The sequence below is a fragment of the Mobula birostris genome, chromosome 12, assembly GCF_030028105.1.
Source record: "Mobula birostris isolate sMobBir1 chromosome 12, sMobBir1.hap1, whole genome shotgun sequence".
In the NCBI taxonomy this organism is placed as follows: Eukaryota; Metazoa; Chordata; class Chondrichthyes; order Myliobatiformes; family Myliobatidae; genus Mobula; species Mobula birostris.
The window spans coordinates 32,816,414-32,839,726 of record NC_092381.1 but is presented as its reverse complement, the minus strand read 5'-3'; the positions used below and the strand labels follow the sequence as shown (position 1 = coordinate 32,839,726).

Below are 23,313 nucleotides of genomic sequence, written 5' to 3'. Positions count from 1 at the left end.
AAGGAGCAACAGAACTTAACTAAAAAGGCAATACGGGGAGAAAGAATGAGGTATGAACGCAAGCTAGGTAGGAATATAAAGAAGGATAGCAAAAGTTTTTTTAGGTATGTGAAGGGAAGGAAGATAGTTAAGAACAATGTTGGGCCCTTGAAGAATGAATTGGGAGAAATTGTTATGGGAAACAGAGAAATGGCAGACAAATTTAGTAAGTACTTTGGATCTGTCTTCACTAGGGAAGACACAAGCAATCTCCCAGATATATGGATGGGCCAAGGACATAGGGTAACAGAGGAAATGAAACAGATTGACATTAGGAAGGAAACGGTAATGAGCAGACTGATGGGACTGAAGGCTAACAAATCCCCAGGTCCAGATGGTCTGCATCCTAGGGTACTAAAGGAGGTGGCACTGGAAATTGCGGATGCATTGGTGATCACTTTCCAATGTTCCTTAGATTCAGGATCAGTTCCTGAGGATTGGCGAATGGCTAATGTTATCCCACTTTTTAAGAAAGGAGGGAGGGAGAACACAGAGAACTATCGCCCTGTTAGCCTAACATCAGTAGTGGGGAAGATGTTAGAGTCCATTATTAAAGATGAAATAGCAGCATATCTTGATAGCAGTGATAAGATTGGGCCGAGCCAGCATGGATTTACCAAGGGCAAATCATGCTTGACTAATCCATTGGAGTTTTTCAAGGATCTAACCAGGAAGATAGACACGGGAGATCCAGTGGATGTGATGTACCTGGACTTTCAGAAGGCATTTGATAAGGTACCACATAGGAGATTGGTGGGTAAAATCAGAGCTCATGGCATTGGGGGGAGGATATTGACATGGATAGAAAACTGGTTGGCAGATAGAAAGCAAAGGATAGCAGTGAATGGGTGTTTCTCGGAATGGCAGGTGGTGACTAGTGGGGTGCCACAGGGCTCGGTATTGGGACCACAGCTGTTTACGATTTACATCAATGATTTAGAGGAAGGCATTGTGACTAACATCAGCAAGTTTGCTGATGATACTAAGCTGGGTGGCAGTGTGACATGTGATGAGGATGTTAGGAGAATTCAAGGTGACTTGGATAGGCTGGGCGAGTGGGCAGAAACTTGGCAGATGGCGTTTAATGTGAATAAGTGTGAGGTTATTCACTTTGGGAGCAAGAACAGGAAGGCAGATTATTATCTGAACGGTGTGGAGTTAGGTAAGGGAGAAATACAAAGCGATCTAGGAGTACTTGTTCTTCAGTCTCTGAAGGTGAATGAGCAAGTGCAGCAGGCAGTGAAGAAGGCTAATGGAATGTTGGCCTTTATTACAAAGGGAATTGAGTACAAGAGCAAGGAAATCCTTTTGCATTTGTACAGGGCCCTGGTAAGACCACACCTGGAGTACTGTGTGCAGTTTTGGTCTCCAGGTTTAAGGAAGGACATCCTGGCTGTGGAGGAGGTTCAGCGTAGGTTGACTAGGTTAATTCCTGGGATGTCCAGACTGTCTTACGCAGAGAGGTTAGAGAGACTGGGCTTGTACACGCTGGAATTAAGGAGATTGAGGGGGGATCTGATTGAGACATATAAGATTATTAAGGGATTGGACAAGATAGATGCAGGAAATATGTTCCAGATGCTGGGAGAGTCCAGTACCAGAGGGCATGGTTTAGGAATAAGGGGTAGGTCATTTAGGACAGAGTTGAGGAGGAGCTTCTCCCAGAGAGTTGTGGAGGTGTGGAACGCGCTGTCTCAGAAGGCAGTGGAGGCCAATTTTCTGGATGCTTTCAAGAAGGAGCTAGATAGGTATCTTATGGATAGGGGAATCAAGGGTTATGGGGACAAGGCAGGAACCGGGTATTGATAGTAGATGATCAGCCATGATCTCAGAATGGCGATGCAGGCTCAAAGGGCTGAATGGTCTACTTCTGCACCTAGTGTCTATTGTCTATAATATAACAATTTCATTATCTCACATGCACTGTAGTGGCCTTCTGAAGTACTGTATAGCAACATCCCTTCTCCAGGCCACAGGACTGGCAGTTATGTTGCTGCTGGCATTAGTTGTGTTCCATCTTCCCCTACTTGAAATGGAAGTGCAATCGGTGTGTTGGAGGGTATGAATGCTGTGGAGGGGTGGCAGCTAGTAAAGATAGTTGTAAAATAAAGTGTAAAATACAAAGCACTTCCACAAAGTAGCTAAATGCAGATGGATTTGCTGTAAGTTCATTAGTCTTCACCAAATGTGCAAGATTAATTAACTTAATCAATAATCTTGCAGCATCAAATCCGGATTCTTAATGACTTACTTCTGGCATGAGCCTCCTTGGTCATCATCTTCCACTGAAGTTTCATAACTGATGTAGAGGACATCTTACGTCCTGCTATGATGGACCTCAATAATCCTGGTGATTTGGCATTCAAAGATCAAGGAGAACATTCCTGCGCCTTGCCAGCTGCAATGAGCTTTTGAAAATTTTGTAATAACTTCCAACAATGGTTGAAAGCAATGAGCACCTTACCTTTAAGAGGTGTAGGAATGAGTTCAATATGCTCAGTAAAGCCATGACTAGAGGCATCACACAACATGTACACGCACCTACGCCTGCTGTTCTACGTTTGGAACTAAAATAATGCTAATATGCATGCACATGAATTTCAGAAGCAAGCTACTTCGGATCAATGTGGCATATATTGCTCATGCATCACAATTCCCTTGAACAGAAAACCAATGCCCTTGAACACAAAAGCCTACGAGAAGTAGTGGATACAACCCAGTCCATCACGGGTAAAGCTCTCTTCACCATTGAGCAGATCTACATAGAGTACTGTAGCAAGAAAGCAGCATAAGAACCCCCACCATCTAGCCCACACTCTCTTCTCCCTGCTTTTATCAGGAAGTGGGGATGGGAGCCTTGGTTCCCAGACCACCAGGTTCCCCTTAACCATCAAGCTTTTGAACCAGAGGGGATAACTTCACTCACCCCAACGCTGAAATGGTCCCACTATCTATGGTCTCACTTTCAAGGAAGCAACAATTTTTAAATTGTATTTATTTAGAGAAACAGTACAGAATAGCCACATCGCCCAGCAACCCCTGATTTAACCCTAGCCTTGCCTAATAGCGGGACAATTTACAATGAGCAATTAATCTACTAACTGGTATGTCTTTGGACTGTGAGAAGAAACTGAGGCACCCAGAGACAACCCATGCATTCCATGAAGAAGATGTACAAACTCCTTACAGAGGACGTGGGGAATGAACTCCAAACATCGATGCCCTGAGCTGTAATAGTGTTGTGCTAAACACTACACTACTGTCATGCCCTTCAGTTCATGTTCTCAACATTTATTACTCGTTTATTATTATTATTCAGCATTTTTTCTCTTTTTGTATTTGCACTGTTTGTTGTCTTCTGCACATAAGTTGTTTGGCCATCTTTGTTGTGTGCAACTAATCAATGAGACAATTGTGCTTCTTTGTATTTACTGTGAATGCTCACAAAGAAAATGAATCTCAGGGTAGCATATGGTGATAATAAATTTACTTTGAACTTTGATTCCATCAGGTAATTTCCAGTGTGCTCCAGTTGCTGTTCCTGTACTAACTATTCTGTTATTTTAGAATATATAAATCTATAATCTGTGCTGACCAGGACAATTCTAACTAATCACATCTACCTGCACAAGGTCTATATCTCTACAGTATCCCTCTTTTCACTTACCTGTCTAAATGTCCCTTACACTTTATCACAGAACCTGTATCCATCATTTGCCCGGGCAGCACATTTCAGGCCCCTACTGCTCTCTTGGTTAAAAAAACAACTTGCCTCAAAAATATACTTTAACATTTCCTCATTCACCTTAAACCTATGCATTCTAGAAATTAGAACATTGTACAGGCACTTTGGCCCATGATGTTGTGCTGAGCTTTTAAACTACTCCAAGATCAATCTAACCCTTTCTCCTGCATAGCCTTCTATTTTTCTATAATCTACATGACTATCTAAGTGTTTTAAATGCTAATGTATCTGCCTCTTCCACCACCCCTGAAAGGGCATTCTGCACACCTACCACTCACTGTCTAAAATACATCTCACCCATACTTTCCTCCAACCATCTTAAAATTATGTCCCCCCCCCATTGGCCATTTCCGCTCTGTGAAAAATCTCTGGCTATCAACAACCTCTATAGTTCTTCGAGTATTTGACATTTCCATCCTGGGAAGACTGTGAAAATTTACCCTATCCATGCCTTTCTCAATTTTATACACATCTGCCAGGTCACCCTATCAGTTTATGACATTCTAGACAAAAATACTTTTATCCAACCTAATATTCCAAGGCAGGTAAAGCCCTCTTCACCACTGAACACATCTACATTCTGGTAATCCTCTTCCACTTCTTCACCAAAGTGTCCACATCCTTCTTGTAATGCAGGAACCAGAATTGTACACAATACTCTAAACATGACCAAGCCAAAGTATTTTAGTTGCAATATGATTTCCTGAATACTATATTCAGCACCCTAACAGAGGAAGACAAGTACACTGTGTGCCTTCTTTACCATTCTATCCACAAATATTTGTAGTTCTTCTGCGACTTTCAGCAAGCTATGGGGTGGTCCCCAAAGTCCATCTGTATATCAATGATTCAAAAGATCCCGCCTTTTCCTGTATCTTTTCCTCCAAATGATTTTGTCCAAATCCTTTACAAAAAATATCACACAAACAACTGAAGTCCAAGCACCGATCCTTGCAGAACGTCACTGGTCACAGACCTCCAGTCAGAACAAGACCCGCCACTACAACCCACTTCTCTGGCTCATTCAGTTTTGAATCTAACCTCTCCATGATCCCATTCATCTTAATCTTTTAGATCAGTGTGCCACAAGGGTCTTGCCAAATGCCTTGTTAAAGTCTATGTAGATAACATCCACTACACTACCCCTCATCAATCATCTTCGTCATCGCCTCAAAAAATTCAAAACGTAGCTTGTAAAGCATGAACTTCACGCTGGCTATCACTAATAAGTGAATGTTTTTCTAGATATGTGTAGATCCTATCCCCTAGGACATTTCTAGGCCAGTGAGCAGCAGTCCCCCACTAAAATAAAAGCAACAAAACATTTCATTCTTTGAGGATGTAAGTTATTTCTTTCCAGTTACCATAGATCTGAAAGTTGATCTTCTAAGGTGCACACAAGAGAAATTAACAGGAACCAGCTTGAAAACCTTCAAGGGTTTTAAATACACAATACCTGAAAACTTTTACAGTGAAGATCTCATAATACATCAAGCTCTTTCCTCCGTAGTTGGGAATTGTAGAACCTTGGTAGATCTTGATGTCACTCCATTTTCTACATCCTTCCTGCCAGAGCAGGAAGTGTGGAATTGTTAGATCAAGATTAAGATTCCTGTCCAGGTTACATATGACTGGACTTCATGCAAATTCTCCCATATATATTTAAAGCATTGTTCAAGCTTGTAATGACAATATTTCATGGTACCATTACTAAGTAAACACAGTAGTCTGTTGTCACTCCATTAGTTAGGATCAGATTCAGGTTTATTACTAATGACAAATGTCATGAAGTTTGTTTACATTATAGGTAGTGTTAGGGTGATTATTCAAATCAATGAAATTATAGCATTACAATACGAGTAGCTATCAAAAGTAGATGATTCTGACCAACTGAGAAATCAACCAATGGACATTTCTCAGGAACAGCACCCATACATAACTCAGGGACTGCCTATATCTAAACACACACAACAGCATTATCTTGGCAGTATTAAGAGTTTTATTTGGGTTTTTAGCACTGGAAATAGTTACATTCCGACACGTCTCATTAGTGAGGCAGCAGTATGGTTGCATTGTTTATTCCAGGGACCAGCTGATTGCACTTATGCCGGCCGGTTTAACGAACAGAGCGGCAGACATCCCTGCTGAAATCTGGAGGAAAACACACAGAGGATGCAGGGGGGGATCACACAGGCGAGGAAAGAGGACCGGGTCGAGACAACAGAGACTTATGGAGAAGAGGAGTTCGGTGGGTAATAAAATGGATGAGTTGACGGCGCTAGCCAGGAGTCAGAGAACACTTCGGGAGAGCAGTGTTATGTGTTTTACTGAAACGTGGCTGCACGAGGTCATACCCGATCAAAACTTTTCCATGGATGGCTTCCAGACTGTGCGGGCTGAACGGTAGTGCTCTGAGAGCGGTAAGCGTAAAGGAGTTGGGGGCTTGCTGTTCTGGTTAACAATGGATGGTGCAATCCTGGTCGTATTACGATCGAGGAACGTGTTTGTAGACCGGATATTGAACTTTTTGCTGTTGGACTCCGGCCATATTCCACTGAGATACAACACTGGGCGTCACCGGAGGTTGTTCCTGCCTGTGGCCATCAAACTTTGCAGCTCCTCCCATGGAGAGTCAGACACCCTGAGCCAATAGGCTGATCCTGGACTTATTTCCATCTCGGATCAATAAAGTATATCTATCTATCTATCATTTTGAAAGGGTAATAACTTTCACTGAAGATATTCAATACAGAAAACAAAAAAAATATATTGCAAAAGATCTGCTAGAGGAATTGAGTGTCAGGCAGTGTCCGTGGAGAGAAATAGACAGCTAACATCTCAGGTGAAAACTCATCATCTGGATTGATCTTTTATTTTCTTACACTTTGGGTGGCAGATAGATGTGGCTAGTAGATCCACTGTCTCACAGGGACCTAAGACCCAAATTCAATCTGACCTTGTTTGTTGGCCATATAGAATTTGCATGTTCTCCCTGTGACCACACAAGTTTCTTCCTACATCCCAAAAGCATGCAGGTTGGTTGGCTAATTAGCCACTGTAAATTTTCCCTCATTTGTGAGTGGTAGAAACTAGATTGAGGTGTACTGGGTGGGAGTGGAGAGTAGATAAGAATGTGTGGAGAACTCTAAAGGGGTAAATAGGTGGTTAATCGTTGCCACAGACTCAGTGAGACAAAGAACCCACTTCCATGCTCACTATGGCTTTCACAAACATAGATACAATCAATTGGTCAAGATAAACCGTAGCTTCTAATTGCATTCTTTCAATAAAAAGTTGACTGCTTTCAGGCAGACGAACTAAAAAGCAAATGAAACATAACGCGGCACATGAAATTTAATGTCTTGTGAGAAAACCATTTTTGCTGAAGCAATTTAAAACAAGAGCACATAATATGCTAGAACAAACTCAAGGTTTTCAATACACATCATGGATTTGTTTTTTGAATGTACATGAAAGGCATTTCAAGTTATTTCCCCTCCATGAGCTTCTACTTTAAAGAACATATCCTGTTTTCATCTACATTAACTGTCACTGATATATCTTACTGCCTCATGTACATATCCACTTAATCAAGTATATTCTGCATGAAGGAGTCACTAAACCATATTCACAATGTTTATTGAGATGTCACTGCTTTAGATTTGCTGCATGCAAAGGCCTTTTCTCTCACCAGTGGGAATTATAAAATGGATCTCAAAAATAGTAATGAAAGGACTTAAGTGTTGCATGCTTGATAAGTGACTGAAATGGCATCAGACACCCTTCTACATCATCTTGAAAGGGCACTTTTCAAAATGATTAACAGGCTGCATGTGGTACAAATGTAGCAATACTGCTATGTTGTCAGCATGTAATTGGAAACAGATAGGCTGTATCACATCTATAAGTTGGAATTTTCTCTGACAATGAGCTGAAGCCCAGAGCAGCAACATTCTTAAACTACGAAAGAAAATTTTAACCATCTCCAAGGCAAGTCTACATTAAAAGACACTCAAAGGGAGGAAACAAAACCAACATCATATTAGAGAACATTAACACCAAAATTTTTCACATTTCCATATGCAAATACTGCCTAATGGTGCAAGTTATCAATTCCCTTAGAATTAATATAAATTCTCGTTCTCAAAAAAGGCAATTTGTAATAGAAGCTGACAATGGAAGAGGAGACAGTTAATTTTAATTAGATGTCCTTGGGTTAGAGTCATACAGCATGGATACAGGCCTTTGGCCCAATTTACCCAAGCCAGCCAAGGTGGCTTATTAAACTAATCCCAATCGCCTGAATCTGGCTCATATCCTTCTCAGTCCTTTTTATCAATGTACCAGTACAAACGACGTTTAAATGTTGGTCATAGGGATTGACGCCATAGAAACTAGCCCTATAGCACACCTCATCCATGCCAACTGTGTTGTAAAGCAAACTAGTCCCATCTGCCCATATCTGTCCCACATTCCTCCAAATCCCTCCCACCCATGCATTTACCCAGATGGCTTTTAAGTATTGCTAACGTGCCTACCTCAACCACTATTTCTGGCAGTTCATTCCAAACACACACCACATTTTGCATGAAGAAACTGCCCCTGATGTCCCTTTTAAAACTCTTGCCTTTTTTTAAGCACCCCATCCCTGGGGGTAAAAACTGTGCGCTTTCACTCTGTGCAGGAATTTCATGATCTGATTAACTTGTCTTAAGAATGGGTATTTATTTCTGGTTGGCACTGTATAACATTCTTGATGAATTTCCAGCTTGCTACACTGACCCATCCTGAACAAAGCAAAATTCCATGGCATAACTTTACAAATCGTTGCATGATAACAAGGACGGCTCATTCAGTGCAGAGCAAGCATTGGGTATTAAACAGGTTGGCAACAAGGCAAGAATATCATTGCTGGGATTTTTTTGGCATTTGTGCGTGTACCACCCAAACCAACTTTCGTATAATACCTTTAGCAAAGTATTATCTAGATAAGTTACTTCACAGCAGCTTAATCAAATGGATATTAACAATGAGCCAAAGGAAGGGATAAATAGAGAGATGATCCAGAGCATGGTCAAACAGGGAGGATTGAAAGGAGCTAAAATTCATGCAATGTTACCCTGCCCTCCAAGCTAATATTCAAAAGTTGATCTGTGACACAGAACAAACCTTTGTCCTTCAGTACATGACATAGAGCCTCAATGAACTTAACAGACTGCATCAGTCCACCATATGGCTCAAGCTTTTAAGAGTACAACAGACATCTGTCCTACAATATTTATTAATCTGCTCTCTCATTACCTTTTTCACTATCAGTATGACAGAGGTGAGACAGACAAATACCATGTTTGCCAAATTTTCTTTTAAACTATATCTTGGATTTTATACGACAGCTGTGACACGTAAAAGAAAACATACTGTGTGGCTTCCACGCAGCTGATGTGAGCCAACAAAAGGAAGACTGTCTCTCCCAAGTTAATGCTGGACTCCAATAAGAACCTCGTTTCCTTAAACCGCTGATCTAATCACTGAAGTCTGCTCAATAGCACCATCTGTTCAAGGTAATGAATAAAGTGAGAGAGTATCTCCAGATTCTAATAACATTTTAAACTGCATTGAAACCCTAAAGTCTCAATTGTACTCTTAATCAATCTCACAGACTGTGTAACTTAATACATCAACATTACACTACTTACCAAAATGATGTTCAATTTTGAAGAACTTCTGATGTTTCCAGCAATAACATTTGAATACTCTTGAAAAATAAAAGCTAAGTAAACTCCAACTTGTCAATCTTGAATTACTGCTAGATAGTCTAAAACAACTTGGTGCAAAGAAAATGTGTATTTAAATCTCAATGTCTTTTTATTGCACGTGACAATAACCTAAGAGATATTGCTGGTAATAAAGGGTAACTAAAAACAATGTTAACAGCATAGAAAGACACATCGCCACCCAAAAGAGCAGGTGTACCAACACACTGCATACATGGAAAGATATTACTAAACTCGTAGCAATTAAAAATACAAAATAAAAAGCACACTATATTTTCATATTTTCAGAACATTAAAAAATTATAAGACATAATGAGGACTTGAATGTGAAACTCCCAAACTCTTCCTTCTCTTGGGTTCTACTGCAAAAACCTGTTAAAGCTGCAGGCCATTCAGCCACTTGAGTCTATTGATTCATTCACAGAAATAAACTGCTTCTTTAAGTAGATTTTTCTGCATTGATTCTGTTACCCTTAGTAGCATTGCTCAATGTTTTTTATTGCTAATTGCTTTTTAATCAAATATGGAAATACTTACTTGTTGGCAAATTCTTTAGCTGACATTGAACAAAAAAAATTTGTATTACAGTATAAAGTTTTTGATTAACCTTCAACACATTTGCATTTTACACATGCTGACTAAAAACTCCAAATTTTTAACAAAAAACTGTTAAAAACTGCTATGTATTACATCATTGTCAACTTTTCTAAAGCAATCCGGAAATAATGCAAATTCTTTAGCATTTGACAAATTTTCCCCTGTTCCCAATAACGCTTTCTGCAAATGTTTAAAAATCTTGTGATCTCAATCCTATTACGAATTAGTAACCCTTGATAATTGACTCCCTAATTATCCCAATAATTTGATCATTAATTTGGGCCAGATCCCTAAGGCAAATGTGGAACTTTGCGTCTTGCATCAGTGGTGGCTCAATTGATAGTATACATTCACCTATGAATCAGATTGCTCCAATATCAAGACACTGGAGATTCCAATCCTGAAACCTGAGCAGGAAAATCTTGGCTCATGCTATAATATGGCTGCGAGTCACTGAATGCTCTCAGGGGAGTCACTGAACCAAGGCCCATCTAAAGGTGCTCTCTCCTTGATGATTATAAACTGGATATATTTCACATACACATACAAACGACCGGTCCCATTTAAGCAAGGTTTTTCCCCCTCCATGCATTAACCTTTTCCTAAGAAGTATAGAGTGAGTGTGAGGAACTGAATGTAATTAGAATTAACAAGATTATAGTGCTGGTGAAGTTAGTGAAACTGAGGTTTTGTTTCCTCAAGCTTGAATTGGGCTTCGCTGTAACCACGCAAGAAGCCTTGGGCAGAAAGATCAAAATGAATGAGGAATGGTGAATTAAAGTGGTTGTCAATCGGATGCAAAATCAAAGAGTGAAATTTCTCTGCATAACAATCATGCAAGATGCGTATTGCTTCTCTAGTGTAGAGGAGACCACAATGCACTAGATTGGAAGAGGTACATGTGAATCACTACTTCACCTGGAAATGAAATTTGGGTTCCTGGGTGGTGGGAAGGGGAGTGGTGACAGGACAGGTGTTACACTTAATGTAGTTACATAGGAATGAGCCACAAGACAGAGAGTAGTAGACAGACCATGGACTTGCTCCCTTTCAAAAGCAAAAAGGAGATGGGAGGGGAATGTTTGCCTGATGATGGAGTCTTATAGAATTTGTAGAATTATTCTGCACAGAAACAGGCCCTTAGTGTTGGTTGGTCTGCTAAATGTTTCCGGTATTTTCATAGGACTATCAGGATTATATAATAGAAGCCAAAGTATTCCAACAGCATCCTTCTGTAATTATTTAGAGATTCTCTCATCTTGTAATAGTAATTACCAATTTTTTCTCCCATCTTTTGTTCATACACTTCCTTTGAGTTTACTCAGATTCTTCTATTTTTGTTACTTGAGATGTAAAGAATTTCCATTTTATTTCCTACACTTCAAGATTATTTTCGTAGTAATGCTGTGATTAGTCCTAACTCTTCCTTCTGCTATGACTCCAAAAGTCCAAAGAATTTTTATCAGTTGCCTCTTTGTACCATATTCTTTGCTTCCAAAAGACTTCACAATAAACCAACTCTGGAGGACTCACTGTGCTCCAAACCCAAATAAGCATTATCCTTACCTTATCAATTCTCTCCTGCTATCAAAAGAAAAATTTTCCACATGAAAGACTCCTTGTTCTCCTAAAACTATTCCCACTGAGCTCCTGCCTGACTCTCCTTCGGTAAGAGCATCAATGATTCCTTCCCCTGCAGTAACACACAATCAAATTTCTTCAACACGTCATTCCCTTTCTGTGAGCCTCACATTTGAAATGCTCCAATAATGTGTCTCCTCTGTCACAGAACAAAAACACTACCTGTGATAATTAACATTTTCTATGTGACTCTGGCTGTCAGAATCTCTCTCCTTATCCCACTTAACTTGTGTGCAACCGTGGGTGTGTATTAAACACAGAAACCACTTCTGAAGTCTTTTCCATTGTCTACCTGAGTGGGCCTGCTCTTGCCTGGCTTCATTCGTATCCATGAAATCAAAGCCTGAAAGTTTCTCTTCCCACGCCAGCACAATTATCTCAGGAGGTCCTCAAAGCAATATTGTTAATCCCTTTCTATTTTAATATACACGCTACACTTTTCAGAAATATCCTCCGCACGGATTTCACGTGTGCCGATCATATCAAGCCCCATATAATCATCCTTCTCATCACACCTATTGTCTATGATTTGTCATGCTGCTTATCTACCATATATTGAACAAATATTTACTCCAATTAAATGCTAGTAAAGATTTCAGCCGCCAGCTAAAGCTGTTCCATTGAATTATTTCCTTCTTAATCACTGCCACAGGATGGACCAGACACCTTTTAACTTCTATGAATTACAGTAGCAAGAAAACGCGTGTGTGCCCTTCGCAATCACCTGGTTTTCTGCATTAATTACTCATAAATGTGGTCTGATCGTCTAAGTCACATTAATACACAAGAACAATCTGCCTAAACTAATAACACAAAAAATTGTACTTTTCATGTCTTTATTGAAGTCATTGTTTAATCATTCACAGTCCAGGCTGGAAAAAGTATGTGAACCCTTATATTTAATAAAGATAAACCTCCTTTGGCAGCAATAACCTCCACTAAACATTTCCTGTAGCTGATGATCAGACTTGCACAAGAGCGAGGAGGAATTTTAGACCATTCCTCAATATTTCTGGAATACCTTGCATGAACAGCCCTCTTCAGGTCATGCCATAGCATCTCAATGGGGTTAAGGTCTGAACTCTGACTTGGTCATTCCAAAGCACGAAATTTCTTCTTTTTAAACCATTCTGCTGTTGATTTACTCTTTTGTTTCGGATCATTATCTTGTTGCATCATCCAACTCCTATTAAGCTTCAGGTGACGGACCACCACCCTGACATTCTCCAGAAGTTCGCATACTTTTTTGAACCTAGACTGTGATTGTTTAAATGGTGTACTCAGTATTGACGAGAAGAAGTACAATTGTTTGCGTGTCAATAGTTTAGTTAATTTGTGTTTGTTATTGTGACTTAAAGATTAAAAAAATCAGACCACATTTTATGAGTAATTAATGCAGAAAATCTGGTAACTGCAAAGGCTTCACAAAATTTTTTTGCAACTGTATGTGAACCTGAGCTAAGGTTCTGAACACCTCAACAACCTTTACCACATCTTTGGAGTATCATGAGTTTGCCCCGTCTCTATCTGCTCAAAAGCTAAAAAATTAAACTTTGTTTTGTTGTTTACCTTAAACATGGTCCAAAATTATGATGACCTTTTCATAATCTATGCTGAGTTTCAATTTCTAACACGCTCATGCATCACCTTTCTACTATTTTTTAACTATAGAGCTCATTGTCAATTTTTGTGCCTTAATGTTGCCATAAAATAGACTGACACCTTTTACATAAAAGAGTATTAGATAAATGCAAATAATTGGTGATTGCAATGAAGTGGGTACATGTTGACCTCTGACTTCTGCTCCAGCTGTCTGCAGCTTAGCACATACATATTTTAAAAAATGCCATCTATACACCATGCAACAGACTCCCCTCCTTACCTATTGGAGAATTCAATCAGATGTTAGCCTGCCCACTGACGCTACATTCTAATTTTCATTCGCGAGGGATTGTTTTGAATGTTTACATTCCAAATGAAATCACAAGTCCTCGCACTTCCACCATCACAATAGTTTAACAATAGAACTTCATGGATAAAAATCTAAACAGTTACACAATCATAACATGATTTTTCTGTCCCAATGGTTTTTCAAGTATTTAGGGAATAATTAGAGGTGAACTAAAAGAGTAAATTTAGAAACAAGAATATTTAAATTTTCCATGCAAGGGCACATGCAAATCTCAAACTACATAAATAGTACAATTTTGCATTTGAAATATTAAAAATTTGTGATGCATATGAAGTTAAAGGTTTACAGCTCAGTATAATTAACATAAAATGAGTCAAATCCTCATTGTTACATAAAACAAGTGAAGCACATTTATTATTTACTTATATTTTAGTTATGACTATCTTTCAAAAGAGTATTATCACTTCAAAAATAAAAAAAGTTTACTTAACAGCAAAAGTACATAACAGCCACAGGCATGAATTTCGACCCTCCCATGCTCCAATAAAAAAATAAATTTGTTCATTAAAGATGTCAGAAATACATACAGTAGCGTAGTGATTAGCACAAACCTAACCCTAATTCCCACACTGCTTGTAAGGAGTTTGTATGTTCTCCCTGTGACCACGTGGGTTTCCTCAGGGTGGTCTGGTTTCCTCCCACAGTCCAAAGACATTGCAGTTGGTAAGTTAATTGGTCGTTGTAAATAGTCCCGTGATTAGGCTAGGATTAAATTGGGGGATTGCTGAGCAACATGGCTCGAGAGGTCAAAAGGGCCTATTCTGTGCTGTATATCAATTTTAAAAACATTCTTAAAACATTCATTGCACAACTTTAGCCTTTTCAATAAGGCATTCAACTTTAACTGTTGTTTTCTTACTATATACTGAGCGACTGAAAAATAACTTGCATATTTCACCCCATCTGGAGGAAAAATATTGTTGAAGAATTCATCACTGACACTACTGCCAGAAATTCAGATAGTGATGAGAAGGTGAACAAGGTGGGGCAAATAGGCTTGTTGAGTAGTGTCAATTAATCAACAAGGTAGTTAATTGTGGACTTCAGGAAGGGAAAGTTGTGAGAAAACATGGCAGTCTTCATTTCAGGTTCAGTGGTGGGAAGGGTGAGCAGCATTACCTTCCTGGGTACCAACATTTCAGGAGATCTATCTTGGGCCAAGGTCTTTGACACAATCACAAAGGAGGCACACCAGTGTCTATACTTCATTCAGAGTTTCAGCAGATTTCATACGTCACCATAAACTCGGGTAATAAATTTCTACCGATGGACGGTGGACAGCATTCTGATTGATTGCATCACAGCCTGATAATGGAGGCTCCAATGTGCAGATTCGAAAGAGGCTGCAGGGGACTGTGGACTCAGCTGTTCCATCACCAGCACAACCCTCCCCATAATCAAGGGCATCTTCAAGAGGTGGTACCTCAAGAAGGTGACATCCATTATTAAGGACCCTTAGCATTTGGGACATGCCTTCTTCTCATTACAATCATCAGGGAGAAAGTACAGGAGCCTGAAGACCCACACTCAGCATTTTAAGAACAACTGCTTCCATCTGCCATCAGATTTCTGAATGGTCCGTGAACACTATCTCACTATTCCTCACTTGCACTATTTATGTAGTTATTGCAACTTACAGTAATTTGTATGTCTTGCACTGTATTGTTGCCACAGAATGACAATAAACCTGATTCTCATATGAGAGACTGCAGATGCTGGAATGCTGACACACTCGGGCTGTCCCAGCGCATCCTTGGGCTGTGTTAGTCATTGAAGCAAACAACTCATTTCACTGTATGTTTCAATTCCACTTCCACTTCATGATCCTCTCTCCACACCCACTGCTCTCACTCTCCATCTCTGCCTGATTCTCCTTACCCAACCTTAGTCCCCACCATCAACACGAACAGATCACAACTTCTAATGCCTTAAAAACCAAAGGTTATGAATGCAAGGCCCTTATCCAAGTTCAGTGCTGTAAACTGTATTGTACCAGATGATCACATAACATTTGCTCTTAGTGTATTCAATAACTTCATTTTCAGTGCATGTACTTATTTTTCTGGACAAGTATATTTGTGCAGAGCTTTTGATTAATTCCAGTTTGTTAACTCCAGAATGTTGAACGGTAGACTACAAGAAAGGAAACTAGATGCCAAACCACAGGCTACAAGGGCAGATGGGTTAGTTAAGAAATTTTTTTGATGAATAGAATGAAATGCTAATAATCAGCTTTGGAAAAATAAACCAGCACCTACTGTAGTTGATTACATCAGGGAGGGATGCAGTCTTATCAGCAATTACATGAGGCCCTCAGAAGAGCTTTTGAAAATTACTTACCTGGAAGAGAAACCTGACAGCCAACTTGCACTGAACAATCAAAACCACAATCAAAGCATTTATCTGAGTGACCAAAAAAGCAACAATTGGTCGCAAATCAGCATAAACTCCCAAACTTTTCTTTAGACTCACAGGATTCTTTAGCTTCGTGCAAAAAGGCATGCAAAGTCTTGGTAGAGCATATCAGTTGAAAAGTAACATCTTTGTTACTAGACCATTCCCAGAGTACCATAGTGAACTGTCAAAATGACAGATTTATAATTGCAATACAAGTTAATTGGATTCCAATGTACATTGATTGAAAAGCACAGAAGTCCACAGGTAAACTAGAAATAGGACAACTTATACAATAGGCAGTAGGATCCTTGATTACCTCCTTTAGAAATAAGGTTAATGAACAATGCCTTAAGAAATCAACTCTGAAAGTAAAGAGATATAAATGAAGGTTTTTCCAGCAAATGAGCTGACACAGCTGTTATGATATTAGAGGCAGAAGCTGATACTCTTTATTTTGGAGAGATACTAAATTTGAAAATCAATTCAAGTATGGCAAAGGTTACAGAGTGTCTAATTCAGTATGGCAAACAATGGAAAATAAATTACAGTTGGAATGATTTCTTACTTTGGAAAGATTGCTGTCATCTGTGCGGAGGCAAATCCTTTTCTGCAGCCACCTTCTGTGATATTTCCATTTTTATAGCTCAATTCTGCTGAGCTAGAGGAAGAGAGAACAATAATAAAAACAAGTAAGATTGCTAATACAGAAGCACTAGACAGGCACAAAAATTACAGAAGGGGTCAATTCAGGACTTTACACTAACAAATGCTGCAAAAAAAAAGTAGTCTAATTTACCTCACTCTTATATTCATTTCATTCCTAAATGGTTGCCATGGATATAAATTCTAACATTACTGCTGGCTTGATATTTTCTGCATTTCAAAAAAAATCTGCTAATTTTTTCATGGATTTGGGACTGAAAAGTATGTATTTCTTTACCGGCCAACCAATCCACAGAAACTGTTCTCCTTGTTTACTTTTTCGGTGTTTTTTATAATTTTAAATAGCCCTCTCAGACTTCCTCAACAAAATGAGCCTCAGCTTCTCTAGTCCCTCCACATAATGTGCCTGACATTTCTGTTATCATTTTAATAAATAACTTCCCTCTCCTCATTGTGGCATTTACCTTCTTCCTGAAATAAAGTCCCAAAATTAGATGCAGTAACAATTTGTACTTGCACGATGCCTTTAATAAAATATCTCAAGGCACATTCAAGGAACAAAGTTTGTGACACAAGGAGAGATTTTCCTCAACTCTGTTAAAGAGTGACTGAAAAGCAGAGAAAGGAGGGAGATGCTTAAAGCATGGGGCGAGAGCAGCTAAAGACACCAAATGAATGGTGTAGGGAAGGAAGCTGAGGATGCTTTCATTGTTAAGAATATTAGCGTTTCCCAAAGTGTACTGGATCATATTTTCAAAGTTGATCTATACCTGCCACCTATTTCTTCATCCTGTTGACTATCTCTAGCAAGCTTTCTTAGTTTGCCAAGATCTAAACATTGCTATCATTCTGCAAACAAGTTCTGCAATACCAATTCGTATTTTTGAGAGGACTGGTAGACCTAATAGCGCAGTAGTCTTTTCATTTACTAAACTGATTCAGTCAAAAGCAATGCCTTGTTCCCCTCTTCCCTTTCATGCTAGTTATTAAATACTGTCCAAAGGTAATTTAATAACTTCCCTTTTGGACTGGCAATGAATTGTTCATGAATAATTCACAGCCCATAATGGCATTGAGTGAATTCACCATGTAGTTGGAGCATGTATTCCTTGCAGTTGAACAACTGGCAACTCTCTGCCAAAGTCCTGAAGTAAGTTGGCAAAACCTTGCTTTTACCTGCAAACTTGTACCCTGCACTAATAAGTCATGATCTTTGCCAAACACTTCCTCTAAACAACCACAATAACCATGTACAAAACACGTAAACAACATACATCTTAATTCTCCAGCTAAAATAATTGATTAGGCTGATACTCCTGAACTTAAGTACATAGGCTTTCAAAAAGCCATCAAAAATATCTAATAATCTTCTATAACATAAGAATGGAACAGAACATAGCCTGTATGACTTTAAATTCCTTAGGGTGCAGCCACATAAACTGTTTGTTACTAAGAGCACATGCTGATATTTCTAAATTGCACCAGTGATTTAGCCTAAAACTACACTAAACCTAACATATATTGTGCTGCTCATGGTTAAGACAAACTCTTACTGTTAATTCAACTGAAGTGCATAAATTGTCAAACTTAGTTACCCTTATCCCAGTTCTTGGGATCATAAAGCTATGTTATAGGGAATTCAATGAGCCAGATCTCTCTCCGTTAATGGTCAATAATTTCATGGGGAACTGTCATGTTTAAACTGAGGCAGCTGCATATCTGGACCAGATCTAGGGACAGTTGTAAAACAGAGTGAAATAAAAAGAATGCTGGAAACAGTCAGCAAATCAAACAGCAGGGAAACCGTATTTCAGGTCAAAAAAAACATTTTCACAATATGCAGGGTTTTTGTTTTGCTTTCTGGATTGTACGGAGCTGAAGAGTGGGTTGCACCTTACACCCAACTCCTCGGCTTTAAGCCAGCCATGGTGACTGAATGAGCAACAACCCCATTTATTCGAAGAAGCTCAAGCTGCATTTTGCTTTTATTATTTCACTTGATATTTATGTATTTTAATGTTTCATTCACTTCAAATTATAGTTCTTTGTATTAACTGGTTAAATGTTGCTTTAATTATTTAAATCTATTTAGCCTGCTTTCTAACTGTGTGACTTTATGACAAAAACATTGACTTTCTTGCACTCAAATTCACCTACAATAAAGGTATATGTAGATGCCAATTAAATTTCAGTGATTTATGTATAACACCATCCAGATACTTCTGGATATAAATACGTTTCAGTTGTTCACCATTTCACAAACATTCCACCTGCTTTAACTGAAGTGAACCACCTCACATTTTTCCACATTACATTCCACTTGCCCATTCACCTTATGTCCACCTCCTCCAAAGCATCTCTGCACCTTCTTAACAATGAAGTCTGCCATCCAGCAAACTATATTTGTTTTCTCATCCAAAATATCGATGCAGGTGGTAAACAGCATGGGTTGCCGCACCAATCCCTGCCCAGTAGTTAGAGATTCCCAAACCGGAAATGCTGGAGGAACTCAGCAGGCAAGGCAGCATCTATGAAAAAGAGCACAGTCGATGCTTTGGGCCAAGGCCCTTCATCAGGACTGGAAAAAAAAGATGAGGAGTCAGCGTGAGAAGGCGGGGGGGAGGGCAGGAAGAAACACAAGGTGATAGATGGAAGCAGGATGGGGGGAGGGAGGGTGAAGTAAAGAGCTAGAAAGCTGGTTGGTGAAAGAGATACAGGGCTGGAGAAGTAGGAACCTGACAGGAGAGGACAGAAGGCCATAGAAGAAAGAAAAGGGGGAGGAGCATCAGAGGGAGGTGGTGGGCAGGCAAGGAGATAAGGTGAGAGAGGGAAAAGGAAATGGAAAATGGTAGGGTGGGGGGGTGCCATTATCAGAAGTTTGAAAAATCGATCTTCGTGCCATCAGGTTGGAAGCTACCCAGACGGAATATAAGGCATTGCACCTCCAACCTGACTTGGGCCTCATCGCGACAGGAGAGGAGTCCATGGACTGACATGTTGGAATGGGAATGGGAAGTGGAATTAAGATGGGTGGCCACTGGGAGATCCCACTTTTTCTGGTGGACAGGGCGTAGGAGCTCAGCAAAGCGGACTCCCAATCTACATCGACCCTCACTGATATACAGGAGGCCACACCGGGAGCACCAGATACAGTAGATGACCCCAACAGACTCACAGGGGAAGTGTTGCCTCACCTGTAGGGACTATTTAGGACCCTGAATAGTAGTCAGGGAAGAGTTGTAGCACTTCTTCCGCTTGCAAGGATAAGTGCCAGGAGAGAGATCAGTGGGGAAGGACAAAGGGAGTCACGTAGGGAGCGGTCCCTGCAGAAAGCATAAAGTGGCAGGAGAGGAAAAGATGTGCTTGGTGGTAGGATCCAATCGGAGATGGCAGAAGTTACAGAGAATTATGTGCAGGACGCAGAGGTTGGTAGGGTAGTAGGTGAAGACAAGAGGAACCTTCTCCCTGGTGGAGTAGCAGCAGTATGGGGTGAAGGCAGACGTGTGTGAAATGGAAGAGATGCAGTTGAGGGCAGCACTGATGGTGAAGGCAGGGAAGCTGCTTTTTTTGAAGGAGGAGGACATCTCCTTCAATCTGGAATAAAAAGCCTCATCCTGAGAGCAGAGCAGAGTGATTGCAAAAAAGGGATGGCGTTTTTACAAGTAATGGGGTGGGAAGAGATATAGTCCAGGTAGCTGTGAGTCGGAGGGTATATAATGGACGTCAGTTGATAAGCTGTCTCCAGAGATAGAGAGATTGAGAAATGGGGGGGAGGTGTCAGAAATGGACCAGGTAAATATGAGGGAAAAATAGAAGTTGGAGGCAAAGTTGATGAAGTCGGCGAGCTCCGCATGGCTGCAGGAGGCAGCGCTATTGCAGTCATCAATGTAACGTAGGAAAAGTTGGGGAGTGATACCTGTGTAGACCTGGAAAATAAAACTGTTTCACATAGCCCACCCCATCAAGGATAGGGTTCCTCGTGTCCTCACCTACCACCCCACCAGCCTCTGTGTCCAGCACATAATTCTCCATAACTTCAACCATCTCCAATAGCGTCCCACCATCAAGCACACCTTTCTCTCCCCACCCCCCCCCAACTTTCTGCATTCTGCAGGGATCACTCCCTATGTGATTCCCTTGTCTATTCGTCCCTTCCCACTGATCTCTCTCCTGGCACTTATTTTTGCAAGTGGAACAAGTGCTACATCTGCCCCCACACCTCCTCCCTCACTGCCATCCAGGGCCCCAAACAGTCCTTCCAGGTGAGGTGACACTTCACCTGTGAGTCTTTTGGGGTTATCTACTGTGTCTGGTGTTCCTGGTGTGGCCTCCTGTATATGGGTGAGACCCACCATAGATTGGGAGCCCGTTTCACCGAGCACCCATGCTCCGTCGGCCAGAAAAAGTGGCATCTCCCAGTGGCTACCCATTTTAATTCCACTTCCCATTCCAACATGTCAGTCCATGGCCTCCTCTACTGTCCAGATGAAGCCACACTCAGGTTGGAGGTACAACACCTTATATTCCATCTGGGTAGCTTCCAACCTGATGGCATGGACGTCAATTTCTCGAACTTCTGGTAATGGCACACCACCACCACCCCCCCGCTCACCATTCCCATTCCCTTTTCCCTCTCTCACCTTATCTCCTTACCTGCCCATCACCTCCCTCCGGTGCTCCTCCCCTTTTCTTTCTTCCACGTCCTTCTGTCCTCTCCTATCAGCTTCACACTTCTCCAGCCCTGTGCCTTTTTCACCAATCAACTTCCCTGCTCTTTACTTCACCCCCCTCTCTCCCAGTTTCCTCTATCACCTTGTGTTTCTTCCTCCCCACCCCCACCTTCTCACTGACTCCTCACTTTTTTTTCTCCAGTCCTGATGAGAGATCTTGGCCTGAAACGTCGACTATACTCTTTTCCATAGATGCTGCCTGGCCTGCTGAGTTCCTCCAGCAATTTGTGTGTGCTTCTTGGATTCCCAGTATCTGCAGATTTTCTCTTGTTTGGAAGTGTCTAGTATCTGATCCCACCCAGTTTATTCCTACTCTGTCTTCTACCTGTTAATCAACCCTGAATACACACCAGTATATTACTCCTCACGTCCTCTAATTTTGTTTAATAATTTCATAGCCCCTTATCAACATACTTCTGAAACTCCAAATAAACTAATTCCTTTGTTCACCCTTATCTGTCCTACTACATACAAAGGAAAAAAACTCTCGGAACAAATTTGTCAAACATATTTTTTCTCTCAGAAAGCTATGTTGCCTCTGCCTAATCCTATTATTATTTTTAAGTGTACTGGTATTACTTCTTAAATAACCAAATCCATAGCCCCAACTGCTGATGTCAAGATATCTGGTCTATAGTTCCCTACTTCCTTCTTTCTTAAATATGCTCTACAAGAACAATCTAGAACTTATGCTGGAAGATGACAATTCATGCATCTACTGTACCCGTAATTTATCAGCTTTAAATTCCACTAATCCCTCCAAGACTATTCTTATTACAAATATTAATTCGCTAATCTTTTCCTTTTCATATATAATTTATATCATTTGCAATATTATTCTTCCATTCTACTTTTTTTATTGTCAATTTCATGCTCCACTTTGCCAAAATATTAAAGTTTTTCCTGTCATTACGTGTACTGCTCTGTTTGGCAACATTATAAGCATTTCCCTTTGATCAAATATATTTAACTACTCCTTGCCATGGCTGGACCACCTTTCCTGTTAGGTTTTGCATGTTAAAGGGATAGATTTATTGTAAATAATCTATTAATTTTTAAAATGTTAACTATTGCTTACTTACCATCAAAACTTTTAACATAGTTTTCCCATTCTTCCATACCTAACTTGTGCTTCATGGGTTCCTTGCTTGCTCTTATTTTTACATTAAAGACTTTAGTTTCAGATGGAACAAAACCAATTTCAAATATTCATAAAAATTATATTATACTTATTTATTCCTAAAGTCTGACCAATAATCAACAAAAATGATCATTTAAAACAAGGGCAAAATAGCAACTGGAATGTAGAGGGAGCTCCAGGATCCCCATCATCAATGAGTCCAACAAAAGAATGAGAGGCTAAACAGCTTGTAATCCTCACCAGTAGGAGACCCAGAACAGCAAGATCCAACCTGGTCTATTTCTTGGGTCCTCAGCAAAGGCCACAGATCATAAAATCAGAGTAAAAAATCAGTTTTTTAAAGGAATATATGGGTTGGCACAACATCGAGAACCGAAGGGCCTGTACTGTACTGTAATATTCTAGTGTCTAGTGTCTAGAATTAGCTATGCTTCTAGCCAAGATGCTTCAATAAAACTACAAAGAAGAAACAACTAAATTAGGTGGAAAAGGGTTAAGATGTTTTCTGAATATAGATTAAAGTCCATTCTGGTCAATTACTAACCTATCAGCCAGTCTTCAATTATCAGAAAAGTGAAAGGAGTAAGACACACACAATGATGGAAGAACTCAGC

The 23,313-nt window shown here is 40.1% G+C and overlaps 1 protein-coding gene across 6 annotated transcripts in view; it reads right to left on the bottom strand.

The window, feature by feature from the left end:
- st3gal3a (ST3 beta-galactoside alpha-2,3-sialyltransferase 3a) overlaps positions 1-23,313 on the bottom strand; it is a 556,478-nt gene that overhangs the window by 257,477 nt on the left and 275,688 nt on the right. For all 6 annotated transcript variants that reach the window (XM_072273563.1, XM_072273561.1, XM_072273559.1 and 3 more), the window contains one exon: positions 16,731-16,823. In XM_072273563.1, coding sequence (XP_072129664.1) covers positions 16,731-16,823 — 93 coding nt within the window. The remainder of the gene's footprint in view (positions 1-16,730; positions 16,824-23,313) is intronic.